The following is a 14,747-nucleotide window of genomic DNA, read 5'->3' as shown; positions in this document are numbered from 1 at the left end:
GTCCCCTCGACACTTGTTCGACACCTCTTCGATCGATCGAGAATTTTGAAATTCAGATTTCCAGATATGATTTTCATGATAACAAGTATGTGTAGGGTTTCTTTTCTCATAACCCTAGGCATATATAAGGCCTATTTCAAAGGTCGTCACATAAGAGAATACAAGAAGAACATATGAAAAAGGTGACCAATACCTTATTCTCTCTGAAAGAAGCTACTACGTCTTTGCGCCTTAGGGTTTTGTAACCAAGTGCTTCTTGATCTTCACTGTTGATGAAGTGAAGAACTCTGCAGTCAACATCTTCTTCTAGTTAGTGTGTTAGTCACGTACTGGGAGCCATGCATCATTAGTTTGTCACATACTGGGATTCGTGCAAAAAAGGTGGCATTCATATATTGAAGAGTTCAGAGGTTCTGAAACGGTAGAAGGTTTCTGTTGTGAGTTCATCTACGGGGATTGTAGAGTCTAGGGACAAAGGTTTTGTATTAGATTTGAAACTTCTCTTTACTATAGTGAATTGCCTTTCGGAAAAGTTTCCCCCCAAGTTTTTTACTATGAAACTAGTTTATTTCATTGGTTTTCCTGGGTCATCATATCTTGTCTTATTTATTTTTCTGCTGCATAATTTTGACATGATATTGATATTTGTTTTTTTTAACAAGTTTTATTCATAATAAATCTAATTAACAACTTAGGTTTAAAACTTGTTAATTCTATCAACCGGGGTCTAAATTTCCCAACAAAAAGAACCGTTACATGTGATATTGAAATTGCACAATATGATGATGGAACTGTCAAATGTGAGAAAAAGGTAAGGGAACCATCAAATGTGATAAAAAAATTGTCACATGTGATGCTGGAACTACACAATGTGAGGATGGAACTGTCAAATATGAGGATTTGGTAACCTGGTATAACAAGTTTCCTACTAGTGAATATTGTACCCAAAAAAATGGGGGTTATGGTAGAATTACCTAAATGATATATCAAAATAAAAAAAATAAAAAACAATATTAGTTCCCGTATAATATTAATTTTTGATGATGATTTCATGACATCTTACTCATCCTATGTTCAATCATAGCTCATGAGCAAACGTTTTAAAGGAGATTTCACCCTTATCACCATTGCGTTTAAGAAAATGTTCAATTTACAAGCTAAGAAAATATTTAATAAGTGATAAATCGACAACAATCAAAAAGGAATCTAAACTTGCATATTTAATTTTTCTTGAGTGAACTGGCAATTTTTTATTGTACGCAGTCTAGTTTAGCTCTCCTGGCCTAGAAAGCAAATTGTAATGATTGGTTTTCTAACTACCATAATTTCACTCACTAGCACTTTAGAACAAGGAGATATAACTTTTTTTTTTTTTTTTTTTTTTTTTTTTTTTTTTTTTTTTGTGAGAAGAACAAGGAGATATAACTTGGAAGATCATTTTAGAATGAGTACAGGTAGCTATTATAATTTTATTCACTAGCATTATTTATGGGTCACATTTTATGTTTCTTTTAGGGAAAATTTAGCAAAAATTAGATAGGAAGGAAACTAAGTACAGAATTGTTGTTGGAAGTTTGAGCAAAATGTGTGGTGGGTGGGATATCGTGTAAGTGTAGGATATGTGCCTGGGGGAAAAAAATATATCAAGTGGGCAATGATATCGTTACCTATTGGTGCACTTACTTTTTATTATTTGAAAAATTAAAAAATAATTAAAATGCTTTGTAGTGGTTACCTGACCCCCCCCCCCCCTCCACCCTTTTTTTTGTTTAATTTTGTTAAGTGGTGTCCAAAAGTTGATAAGTTAATGTTTAATTTTTTTCACTATTATTTATTTATTTATAGTTAAAATGACTATTTATAAAATTATATATTTATTTTTATAATTTTATAAATATTAATTAATTATTTATTACATCACCAATTTGACTATCTTGGTTGGACCATAAAACTGTTAACCACTCCATATTTTGATTCTTTGACCGTATCGGTTTTTAAAAGTATGCAATTAACCTTTGTTAGCAATTGTTTTTATATTTTGTTGAAATTTTCTAACCTTTTATTGCTAAACATAAATGGGTACGGGGTGATTGGGGTCGATGTCTTCTATCTGGGTGTAACTATAATGAGACCTTACCATTTGGCTTGGGTATGCAAAAATATAAGCGGAGAGTATTAAGTTATTTTCCAAACACTTCTTATTGCAAAATTCGAACTTAGGACCTTGACTCCTGATTTCAAAAAACCAGAGTTCTTGTTTATCAAATACTTCTTGTTTTAATTGGACTTGAAACAGAATATGGTCCCTCAAAATATTGCTTTGATATTTTGTCGGCAGCTCCATCCTCTATTCCTTATCTGGCATTGGTCACTTTTTAAAATTTTTTTTATAAGGCTTTGGTCACTTTCTTTTTTGTTTTTTTGAGAAGGCATAGGTCATTGTGAATATACTCATGCATCGCGTGCATAAGTATTTCTCATTCACACAGCACACAGGCCAAAAAAATAAAAAATAAAAAACTCTCTACAGTCTCTTCTCTTATTAAAACCCCCCTCCCCCCTTAATTTCTACTACACCACGATCTCTTCACTTCAGACTTCATACTAGACTTAATCTCCGTTCCTTTTCCTCTCTTTTCTCCTTTAGCTCTTCATCTTTATTTTCCTGATTACTGTTTGTACTTTTGTTTATCTCTTTTAGTTGGTGGAACTCTGGCTACTTTATAGAGTTGTGGCTATCTTGAAAGGTCCTTTTTCTTCCCACTATTTCCCCTCTTGTCTCTTGAGGAACTTAGGGCTTCTACAAGTATCCATTCATATATTTTGGTACTAAGAGCGTACAGGAACAAAATGGCAAATGAAGATGATGCAACGGTATTGTATGTTGAATCATATGTCCTTTTGACAACGCTCGTGATAGCCTTTCTTACAGTCTTCGGATCGTGGAGGCGTCGAAGCCACAGTTTGAAGCTCAAATATTCGATATGGGCATCTTATCTTTTGTCTACGTACCTGATAAACTACACCATGGGCCTGATGAAGTCAGCAACATTCCAAGATGAATTTTTTGCTGTTTGGGCGACGTTTTTGATTATGTTTCTTGGAAGCCCTGATTGCATCTCCGCCTACAGCCTTGAAGATAGTGAGCATCGGAAGAGATATAACTTGGAACTTTTTCTTCTTTATTTTTGGCTGGGCTGGCTGATAGTTCTGCATAGTAACAAACCCAAACATATGATTCCGCTCTATCTCCTCTATTTTTTGTCTTTGAGACGGACAGGAGGCAGAGCAGAAGCTTTGGAGTCAGCAAGCAAATCATATGGTTTGGTGAGAAACACCAAACTGGTTGCAGACTTCATGGAAGATGAGAGCAATAAAGAAGGTGATGAAGCAGATCCTACTTGCATGAAAGGCTACAAGTATTTGGTGAAAGGCGAAAAGAAGGAAAAGGTGAAAGTTAAAGCACCACACTACCATATGCAGTTTGAAACTACAGATGATCATAAAGTCATTACCATTGATATGATCTGGCAATGCAAAGGGAGACTCTTAAGCTCCTCCGGAGATCCAGACGGGCGACTCAAGGATATCTGCCTTTCCTATGCATTGTATAGGCTTCTTTGTCGTAGATTTGCAAAATATTCCTTCCCTGAAAGCTCCCAGCTTAAGACATGGAATTTTGTTCGATATGGGCTTCTTTCCAAAGAAGGTGACCATGAGAGAGCATTCAGAGTAATAGAGCTGGAGCTCGGATTTCTTTATGATCTCTTTTACACAAAATATCCCGTCTTATTTGCCAAGGGACTTCCATTATTAAGAAATTTTGAGCTCATTATTGTCATAAATATTGGTTGTTGGGTTGTGGCTCCCATTCTAACCGACTACCAACGAAGAGAAGGGCCTAACCCTGCTGCTCTTGTCACAGGTGTTGTTTTAGTCGCTATACTTTTCATGGAAATTGTGCAATTTTTTGTTGTCAACTTCTCCGATTGGGCTAAGGTACAGTGGCTTTGCTATTATGTTAAAAAACCCTCGTGGCATAACAAATGCATAGAGATGATCATACGAGTTATATGTCATAAGAATTTGTTAAAACCTTGGGATAGAAAACTTGCCCAATATTCTCTTCTTGAATCTTTTAGTCATAACCCTTCCAAATTGCTATACAATTGTTGTACTTCTCCTTATATAGATAAGCCGAGAAATGGTCTAAAACTAAGTGCTCACGTCACATTGCCGATGGGAGTGAAGAAAGCAATTATTCACTCTCTAAAGACCAATGGGCAGCGACTGACAAATGGGGTAGCTTCTCTGCAGCGAAACGGGGTTAATGTACCCTCTTGGGCACGTGAACTTCCGACACAAACGCATGTTATCATGATCTGGCATATAGCCACCAGTCTTTGCGAGCTCAATTTATCATCACAAGTAATTATCACAGGGGAACAGGTCAACCAACAAAGGGAAAGCGAAGACTTCATTGTGGCAACGAAGTTGTCCAAATACTGTGCCTATTTGGTGGCTTTTGCTCCAAGACTTTTACCTGAACATCCGTATATTACAGAATTTATTTTTGATTGTGTAGTTGTTGAAGCCAGGAAAAAACTCGAGGGATGCGAGAAAAGTATTTGCCAAAAGATGTTTACTTTATGCAAAGATGATCGCAAGGACAGAATTTCCAAAGAGATGTTGACTTCAGACCGGAAGGATGATGAAGGAATCGAAGAAATTATTGAAAAGGGTGCTGCTCTTGCGAAGCATTTGATAGAAAAAATAGAAGACAATGGGAAGAGATGGAAAATTCTGGCTGAGTTATGGGCAGAGATGATGTTGTTTGTGGCACCCTCTGATGATGAAACTGCCCATGCAGAGCACTTAGCCGCAGGAGGAGAGTTTGTGACTCACTTGTGGGCATTACTTTCTCATGCAGGCATACTCAAGCGAGAGGCTCAGGATGTCTGACTAGTCATGCGTTGGTCCTAGACTCCCAATGTTTTCTCCTTCCTCGTTTGGTATTGTGTGATTTTTCATGCATTTCTATTTGTGTAATGTGTTTTGTATTTGGTTTGCTACTTTGCTTAGTGTTTGCTGTTGTGTTATTTCCTTTGATTTGTTGTCTTGAACCTTGTCATTACTTCCGCAACGATTTTTAATTTCAATAGTTGATCTGTTTACTGATTTCTGTAGTGGAGATATTTACTATTTTTGTGATTCAGTAGGTGGGCTGCGGATAACAGTGGTGGCGCCACGTTCAGTCCAGGATGTTCCCAAGAACACCTTGATCTGAAAAAAAAAAAAAATTATATATAATAATTAAAAAAAACTTATTTGTTTACCCTCGAAAAAAATTAGGAACACCCTCAAATAAAAATAAAAATAAAAATTTATTTATTCTACTTTCAAGCAAAAAACAAAAAAACAAAAAAAAAACTCAAAAAAAAAAAAAAATTGTAACAGGGCAAGCCCACCTGGGAAAAAAAACCCAATATCAATCCTAAATAACAAATTACAAACCCAATCTAAAAAAAAAAAAAAAAAGGTAAAACAAACCCAACATGGTAGCAAACCCATGGATTTTCAAAATAATAATAATAATAATAATAATAATAATAAAAACCAAAACCCAATATAAGCAATTACAACCTAACCTAAGTGCATCTCCAATGGCTTATTTAAAGCCAATTTTAGAGAGAAAACACCCCAGAAACCCACTCCAACAACTTCTCCATCTAGTTTTTTTTTTTTTTTTTTTTTTTTTTTTTTTTTTTTTTTTCAGAATTGCTACAATACTTCTCTATAAGTAGAGAACATTGTAGCATTTCCTATTCATCACACTTCTCTTGGGCGAAGCAAGCTTTAAATTCTGCCACTACCATCTCCAACATCATAGCTTTAAATTCTGGCTTTGTTCTCCGCCAATAATGTGTGTGACAAGGTGAGAGTATGAGAGAAAGAGAATGAGAAAGAGAGAGCTAGAGATGAAGAAAGAAAAATATAAGCAGGGAGGACACGTTGTGTGGAGGAAGAGTTCTAAAAAAATAAAAACAAGATGAGAGGAGTGGGGATGGGGATATGTGTGTGGAGAAAAAAAAAAACATGTAAGGATGCAAGGAAAGAAAGGAAAAAGAATAAAAAATCACAATTGATAGATATTACCACAATATTTTTTACAATATTTCATAATAAATTTTAAGTAACAGATTGTTATTAGTTAATATTGGTGAGTTAAAAAACAAACAATAAAATATTAATTGGGGGAAGCAACTAATAAACAATAATTAATAATTTAATTAATCAATACATTATAAAAGACAAACAAATTAAATTATATTAGGCTAAACAACAATTAATAATTTTATAATTAATGAAAGAACAATATAACAAATTATAGTTTATAAAAGAAAAACAAATTAATGAAACAACTAAACAACAATAATTAATAATTTTATTAATATTTCAAATGAATTTATAGTTTATTGTTTATTCTTTTACTAGAATTATGAACAAATATTTGATAAGAAAACCACGTAAAAAACAATTGTAAACTTTATGTATTTGCGTGTTTTCTTATTGTTATTGTTGTCAATATACAAAATTTTCATTTTATTAGATTGTGTAATTTATACTTGTTGAGGAACACCCTGAAAAAAATTCCTGGATCATCAGCGCACCATCCCCTTCTAGCCTACGTAGTAATGTGATTACTCTTACGTTTAATGTGGCTGTGTCTGTCCTTGATTGGATCGATGGAGTGATGTGATTGGTAGGATTTTGCTCTTAATCTTTTACCGGATTGATCAATAATTGCTTCTCCATGGTAAATTGTACTTTGAAATTCTTCAAACTTGTTGTGATTGGGTCGATCAATAGGTTGACAGTAAACCCAAGCTTGATCGACCCGTGATTTTATATCAGTTTTTGGTTGTGATTTCAAGCAAAATACACAACAAATTAATGACAAATTAATGAAGGAGATGATGTTTCCTATATTTCTTCATTCACTTAGCTAAAAATAAAAGTACGTATTATCTCATATACATTATCTAAGTTAAAATGAATTTATTTTTGAATATACCATACATACCCACATATTATATTGGATCATTAAATCTAATCATTGAAATTATATAGAAAAATACTAATAGATAAAAAAAAGAAAAAGAAAAAAAAAAGGACAGATCCGTGCCGAAGCCTGTTAAGTACGTAGACAAAATATAAGATACCCGTATGGAATATTTGAGCATCAAACTGTGGCTTTGACGCCTCCATGATCCGAACACTATAACAAAGACTATTAGGAGCGTTGTCCAAAGGACAGATCCTAGAGCTCCAAGATTAATGTCGACCGCACAAGAATCATTAGTAATGCTATTATTAAGAACCAGTGTAGTATTTTCCATTTGGCTTCCACAGTACAGTACTCCTAACACCACAATACATAAATGGATATACTTTTAGAAGCACTACATTCTTGAATTAGCAAGCTGAAGAGCTAGAGTAATATATAGACTATCTGTTGTTCAAGTGGGGAAAATAGTGAGAAGAAAGAGGACGATTCAACTACCATTCAGCAACATCAATATTAGAGCATCCAGAGTTCATCCAACTGAAAAAGTAAAAGAAGAGTAGATGAAGTCAGAATGAAGAGATCATGGAATAGAAGAAGAAAAGACGGGGGAGAAATAGAATAAAATAAAATAAGTGGACACAAATGACACAATCATTATCAAAATGGCTGCTTGCCCAACAGCACTAACCATGTGATAGGTGAACAATGAAAGTTGTTATATCATAATCAATTTCTAGATATGGAAAAAGTGCATCAAATATATATGGTTAGCTACAATTGTGGATAAAGATGACATTGTTAGGATCTCATATAGGCCTTTATGATCTGCCTGTAAATGGATTTCTGTAAGCTTCTAAAATATCTTTGATTGTAATCATGACCAACACCCTAGTTGGTCCTGTACATGTGACCAGTTATCAAGAAAAGAATTATATTTTATTTTTGAATAAAGAAAAGAATTATATTAGTTAAATGAAAACTACAATCCGTTTATCAAAAAAATGAAAACTACATTCCTGAACTTGTATTTTAATAGAATAAAAAAAATTGTTTAGTGTGAGAAGAGAATAAGTAGGCTTATTACCAAAATAATAAAAACTAAAAACTCAAAGTCCCCCATCCCTGGACGTTTAGAGATTGTGTGTTTGGAGGGAGAGGAGAGAAAACTTGTAGGCCCCATAAAAATCTCTCCTCTTTTTCAAAAAAACATCATTTTCTCTCCATTTTTATCTCTTTCATTTTCCATCCTCCCTAAAATCACTCCAACCAAACATAGCCTTAAGTGAAGAATATAAAAAGATATTTTTTGTTGTTTTGTTTTTGACAATTAAAATTAAAATCCAAGAGAGAGTTCTCTTTTTGTGTGTTTGCGCATGGAAGTTAGAAGACTAGGGAGAGAGAGAGAGAGAGATTGTTTATTTAATTTTATTTTGAATAGAAGTCAAGTTCAAGTTTATCACTAAACAAGATTACGTGTTCAAGTTTGGTTTACTTTCTTATCAAATAAACTCAAGCTTGTTTATGAGTTACTTGATATTGCTTTCCCAATATATTGTAAAACCATAACTAAAATTTGTTATCCTACGTAAATCTATAACTTTTATTACAATTGGATTGTTTATATGTTAAATAAATTGCCAATAATAATATGGTATCATATGAACTTATTTGTAAATTATACTATCTAATTTGATGCCTATATAAAGAGATTTTTAGATTAGTATAAATGTAAAAGTATAAGAATATATATAGTTAAATAAACTTGAGCTTAAACTTGACTTGTTTGCTAAACAAATGAACATAAACAAACTTTTATTTGAGCTAAGCTCAAGCTGCTTACAACTTGGTTCAATTAGATCCTTAGCTAGCGATACTAAAAGAGTGATAATAGGATATTACAAATTTTACTATATAATCTTGACAAATTGATTTATCACCAATCATCAAAAAAAAAAAAAAAAGTAATTATGAAATTCATTTATTATGTTATTAAATCCACCAATCATATTTATTACTATGTGTGAACACTGAGTTGTTACTATAGTCAGTCCTAGACATGAATAAGAGAGTATGGAATACATATGGTGCACTACAAAAATGGTTAAAGATGATGTTATTGGGATCTCATATATGCCTTTATGACCGTAGCTTCTAAATGGACCTTTATAAGTCTTTAAAATATTGTTTACAAAAAAAGGGGTCTAAAGCTGCGTTTGAAAAACGCAGCTTAAGACCCCAAAAACACGGCTATAGGCTTTTAGCCGCGTTTCAAACGTGGCCTAAAGTCCGCAGCTCAAAGCCTATAGCCGCGTTTTTTGAAAACGCGGCTAAAACCAGACCTATAGCCGCGGCTATAGGATTCGGCCTATAGCCGCGTTTACTAAAAACGCCGCTCGAGGACAGCTTTGAGCTGCGTTTCAAACTCGGCTATAGGTCTTTCAAACAAGCTGAATAAGAGGTCTGTAGCCGCGTTTTGAACGCAGCTGAAACCGAACCTATAGCGGCGTTTCTAAGAAACGCGGCTATAGAACCAGTGGGAGCTGCGTTTCAAACACGGCTATATGTTTTTTTTTTTTTTTTTTAATTTTTTTTTCTCTGCTTTCTGGACTTCCTTCTATACACACAATTTCCTGCTACACACACAACTCCCTTGTTTCACAACTTATTACATCCCAAGAATCACAAACAATTCCGTATACAAACACTATAAAATTTCACAACTACCATAAGACATCAATAATCATAGTAAAATAAGACAAACTAGTCAGAAAATATTCATAATTAAAATTAAAAAAAAAAAATCCACTTCAGGGTCCACCAATAGTTGTACCATCTAGAAACTTAACTACAAAATTTCCTACTTTGTAGTTTGTACCAAACCAATCAAATACGATTAATCGATCACTATGCATCTCATAAACAAATGGACTTAAACTCGATTTTTCAGATGTTTCTTTTCTTCAAATCTTTTGATATGGACACTCATCCTATCGACTTGAAAGATAAATATGAATTAAGATAGCTCTAGAAATAAAGTTTGAATCAAACTCTATAACTATGAGCATCAATCTCTATAAATAAAGGGGGCTACCCAATAGAAAAAATAAAATAAAATAAATTCAATCTTTATCATTCTTTTAGAGAGACATTGGCGTCTGTAAATCCTGTATGTTAGCAACACCAATCTCTGTAAGATCCACAAAAAATTTATGCTGTAAATTCCACCAAAATAATGCTCAACCATCTCCAAACCACAAACATGAAACCGTAATTCATAGGATTTCCAACTCGACACCCAAACATTCAAATGATCAACAAGTAACAGGGCACCAACCAAGCACAATTCCTCTTGAATCTCAAGGAATGAATCCATGGAACACTTAAAGGAATGAGATGCTGCACCCTATGAACGAAGACTCAATTCCATTATTGGACCTCCACCAATTCAATCTTTGCAATAGACGTACATATAGGTATAAAATCTTAATGCTACATAAGACTTATGACACACTTAAATTTTTTGTATTGCTTATCAAATTTCCTGGGCAACATGATTTGCTTTGACGACATAAGATGATTAACATGATGACCATGCAACCATAGATTAGGGTTTCAAAAATTAGGGTTTCAACGGCTGTTTTTCTATAAGGTCACCAACTTTTGACAGTTCTTCTTTCTATTGTCTAAGTGGATTTTACATGAAAGTAAGGGACTTCTCGGATCACCAACTCCCCCAATAATCAACGTATAATTGAATCATCTCTCTCTCTGAACCATCATCTGAAGAAGACTGGTCTTGGATCCCTCAATAAACATTACTTCCATGTCATACCTATTTAAACCAGAATTAGATTCCTATAAAGTAATAAGTGTGTGGTTTTCTAGTTCTTTTTTCTTTTTCTGTTTGTTTCTCTCTCTGTATTGTTTGTTCTGCCTCTTTTTTCATGAGGTAGTTTTCTTAATATACTTCTTTATTACTTATCAAAAAAAAAAAAAAATGTGTGTGTGTGAGAGTGAGGCTAGCTTTCAAGTGGGGCTGGTATGTAGGCATCGACTTGGACGTAGGAGAAGACCAGTAAAAAAGAAGAGGTAACATGGAAAAATAAACATTAAAAACAAAAAGTTACTCAAAAGAGACCTATTATTATCGAAAGAGACCTATTATTACTACTTACTAGCACTTACGGAAAAAGAGAAATTGTTTTGATCACATTGTATATATTATGTAGCGGATTAAGTAAGTTTAGTGGACTTATCAAATTTCACACTATCAAGTTTAGTGGACTTATCACACTATCAAATTTCACAACTACCATAAGACATCAATAATCATAGTAAAATAAGACAAACTAGTCAGAAAATATTCATAATTAAAATTTTTTTTTTAAAAAAAAATCCACTTCAGGGTCCACCAATAGTTGTACCATCTAGAAACTTAACAAAAAATTTTCCTACTTTGTAGTTTGTACCAAACCAATCCAATACGATTAATCGATCACCATGCATCTCATAAACAAATGGACTTAAACTGTTGCCCATTCTGTACCAAACCACAGTTTGCAGTTCAACCAACTGCCACTCTCTACAATAATACCTTCAAAATCAAAACCAATCTAAAACAAAGTCAAAAATCAAAATCTGATTTCCTTAGAGCATCTCCAACAGATTCTCCAAATTTTTGTACTATTTGGAGAATCTACAGTAACTTTTACATTTAACTATCTACTTTTTCAAATCTACTTTCCAATAGATTCTCTATTCCATTCTCTATCTCATTTAAATATTATTTCTTTAACCTTTCTTTATTCTTTTTTTAATATTTTTTTATTCTTTCTCTATTCATTCCCAACAGCTATATTTTTCAAATTTCCAACAGCAACACACACACAGCATACACACAGCCCCTGTTAAAGGGACACACACACACACACACACAGCCCCTGTTAAAGGGACACACACACACACAGCCCCTGTTAAAGGGACACACACACACACACAAAGAGTAGCAACACACACACACAGCCCGTATATGGGTAGCACGCGCGCACACACACACACAGCCCCTGTATATGGGCAGCACACACACTCACACACACACAGCCCCTGTTAAATTGATTATGGGTTTGTGAAAATTTATATTGGGTTTTTTTTTTTTTTTTCTTCATATATGTTGGAAAATTTACCATTCTAGATATTTACAGGACAGCTTTTATGGGTATGCTGATACCATTATCCATTTGATCATTTTTGTAGCTCAAAGTTGATATGTAAGCTGACAGGAGACACCATTAATAAGTCTGAGGAACATATATGGAAGCACATCAATGGGAAACGATTCCTCAATAAACTAGGTTTGTGTTTTTTCTTTTTCTTTTTTTTGTTGTGATTGTTTATGATCAGTTATCTTGATGATCCATTTTAGTATTTGCCTTTAGATTTTCAAGTTTTAATAAATTATATGTTCCAAGGTTGCCTAGGATTATAATCTGGACTTTCTTTAATAGAGGAAAAGGAAACAGGGAAGCCAACCTCTAATGGAACAGTAGAAGAGAAAGTTGAGCAGAAGCCCAAAAAGGCTTCAAAGCAAAGTACAGATGGTTTGAAGAAGAAGAAGCAGAAGGAGAAGGAGAAGGAAGTTGAAGAGATTATCTCTGAAGTTAGAAATATGTCTGATAATGACAGTGATGCAGAAGAAGATGATTTTTGGATGCCTCCAGTGGGAGATCGTTGGGATTTTGATGATGGAGCACACACACAGCAGTAGCAGCGCGCGCACACACACACAGCAGCAACAACAACACACACACACACACACACACACACACACACACACACACACAGAGCACAGTAGCAAAACACACACACACACACAACAGCAACAACACACACACACACACACACACATAGAGCAACAGCAGCAGCAACACACACACACACACACACACACACACACAGAGCAACAACACACACAGACACACACAGCAGCAGTAGCAGCAACACACACACACATAGAGCAACAGCACAAGCAACACACACACACACACAGCAGCACCACACACACACACACACACAGTAGCAGCAGCAGCACACACACACACACACAGCAGCACACACACAAACACAGAGCAGCACCAGTAACAACACACACACACACACAGAGCAGCAGCAGCAACAACAGCAACATACACACACACACACACACACACACAGCAGCACCACACACACACAAAATCTGAAAGAAAGCCCTGTATATGGGAAGCATGAAATTTGAACAAAAGAACAAAAGCTTTAATACAATAAGGTTGAACACCACACTTTTTTTTTTTTATAAACTGCAATTTCATTAGAAAACCCAATTTCATTAAGAAACTCTAACCTGCAATTACAAATGCACCTCAATGATACATTATGACTAAAATTTGTGCACAGAAACACACATTCACACATTATCAATGAAAATCACATTCAGAAACAAAAATTCACAGAATCATATGGAAATTATGACAATGCTCTTTAAAAAGAACAAAAACAAGAATTCCCAGAAAACATTTTCCAAAAACCATTCCAACCACATAGATATCAAAAGCCCACCAAGAAAAAATGACAAACATGAATAAACCCAATATGAATTCATCGATCAAACATCTCCAAAACCAAATATTGAAATATTGAAATATAAAACCAAATATTGATATTGAACATTTATACCCAAAATCAAAACCCTAGATCGACGGTCGAAACCCTAAACCTAAAATCGAAACCGTAAAGCAAAAATAGGAACCCCAAAACAGGAATCAAAACAAAAAATTTTGAAAAACTTACTGCTAGTCGGCCTTGCGAGAATGGGTGTGTGCCAGCGATCGATGAGAAGGAAACGAAGAGGAGGAAGAGCGGAGGGAGGAAGGGGATTCACATAGGGTGGAAGTGAGGTAGCTTGAGATCGATGAGAGTGGGCTGAGATCGGAATTTCATCAAACACCTGGTGTGCAATACAACATCTGTATAGAATTGTGTACCTCAAAAGCGAGGTCGAGAGCATCAGAACCGACGGAATGTGGACCTAAATCAGTCAAGGCTTGGACGTGCTTCAACGTTTCGATTTCGAAAAAGCCTCTTTTGCCGGCCTTCTCTGCGGTGAGCGGCGCCGGCAAGTTCTGGAACTGGTGCTGATACACGGACCAAGAGCTGTACACGATCAACGCGAACAAGGTCAGAAACACGAACGGTGATCTCCAGGGGCTATTTACACGAACTTTTGCTCCCGCATCTTTCAGATCAATTTCGGATTCCGAACTCGGTTCTTGACTCGCTGAACTCGGTTTTTCCGACGAGATTTCCGTTCTCCGTCGCATTTTCCCTCAAAGAAATGGATAAGGAAATTTGAAAAAGAACAGTAATATTGTGGAATTAAGCGCACCGTTTCTTTTTTTTTTTTTTATACTGAAACTTGAAGCTGCGTTTTAAATGCAGCTCCAGACTTGTATAGTCCGTTTCAAGCATTTCTGAAGCTGCGTTTTTTAAACGCAGCTCAAGCTACAATTAAAAAAAAAAAAAAATTTAGCCGGACGGGCCTGAAGCCGCGTTATTGAGCCGCGTTTTTGGAAAACGCGGCTCCAAAACGCGGCTGCAGACCGCGTTTTTTGTAGTGATACCATCAGCAATGCCCTAGATGATCCTA

General features: G+C 34.9%; 2 protein-coding genes across 2 annotated transcripts; both read left to right on the top strand.

Moving 5' to 3' along the window:
- Positions 1 to 2,850: 2,850 nt before the first annotated feature.
- On the top strand, positions 2,851 to 4,962 carry LOC115991128. The gene has a single exon (XM_031114872.1). It carries the CDS (start codon positions 2,851 to 2,853, stop codon positions 4,960 to 4,962), a length of 2,112 nt encoding a protein of 703 aa, XP_030970732.1.
- A 2,896-nt stretch (positions 4,963 to 7,858) lies between these two features.
- LOC115991127 lies at positions 7,859 to 12,833 on the top strand. The gene is made up of 3 exons (XM_031114871.1): positions 7,859 to 7,914; positions 12,323 to 12,420; positions 12,574 to 12,833. The coding sequence occupies exons 1-3, from the start codon at positions 7,859 to 7,861 to the stop codon at positions 12,831 to 12,833; spliced, it is 414 nt and encodes a 137-aa protein (XP_030970731.1).
- The last annotated feature ends 1,914 nt before the right edge of the window (positions 12,834 to 14,747 follow it).

The sequence above is a fragment of the Quercus lobata genome, chromosome 5, assembly GCF_001633185.2.
Source record: "Quercus lobata isolate SW786 chromosome 5, ValleyOak3.0 Primary Assembly, whole genome shotgun sequence".
Taxonomy (NCBI): domain Eukaryota; kingdom Viridiplantae; phylum Streptophyta; class Magnoliopsida; order Fagales; family Fagaceae; genus Quercus; species Quercus lobata.
Note: the sequence above shows the minus strand (reverse complement) of the source record. Positions and strands in the feature narration are given on the sequence as shown.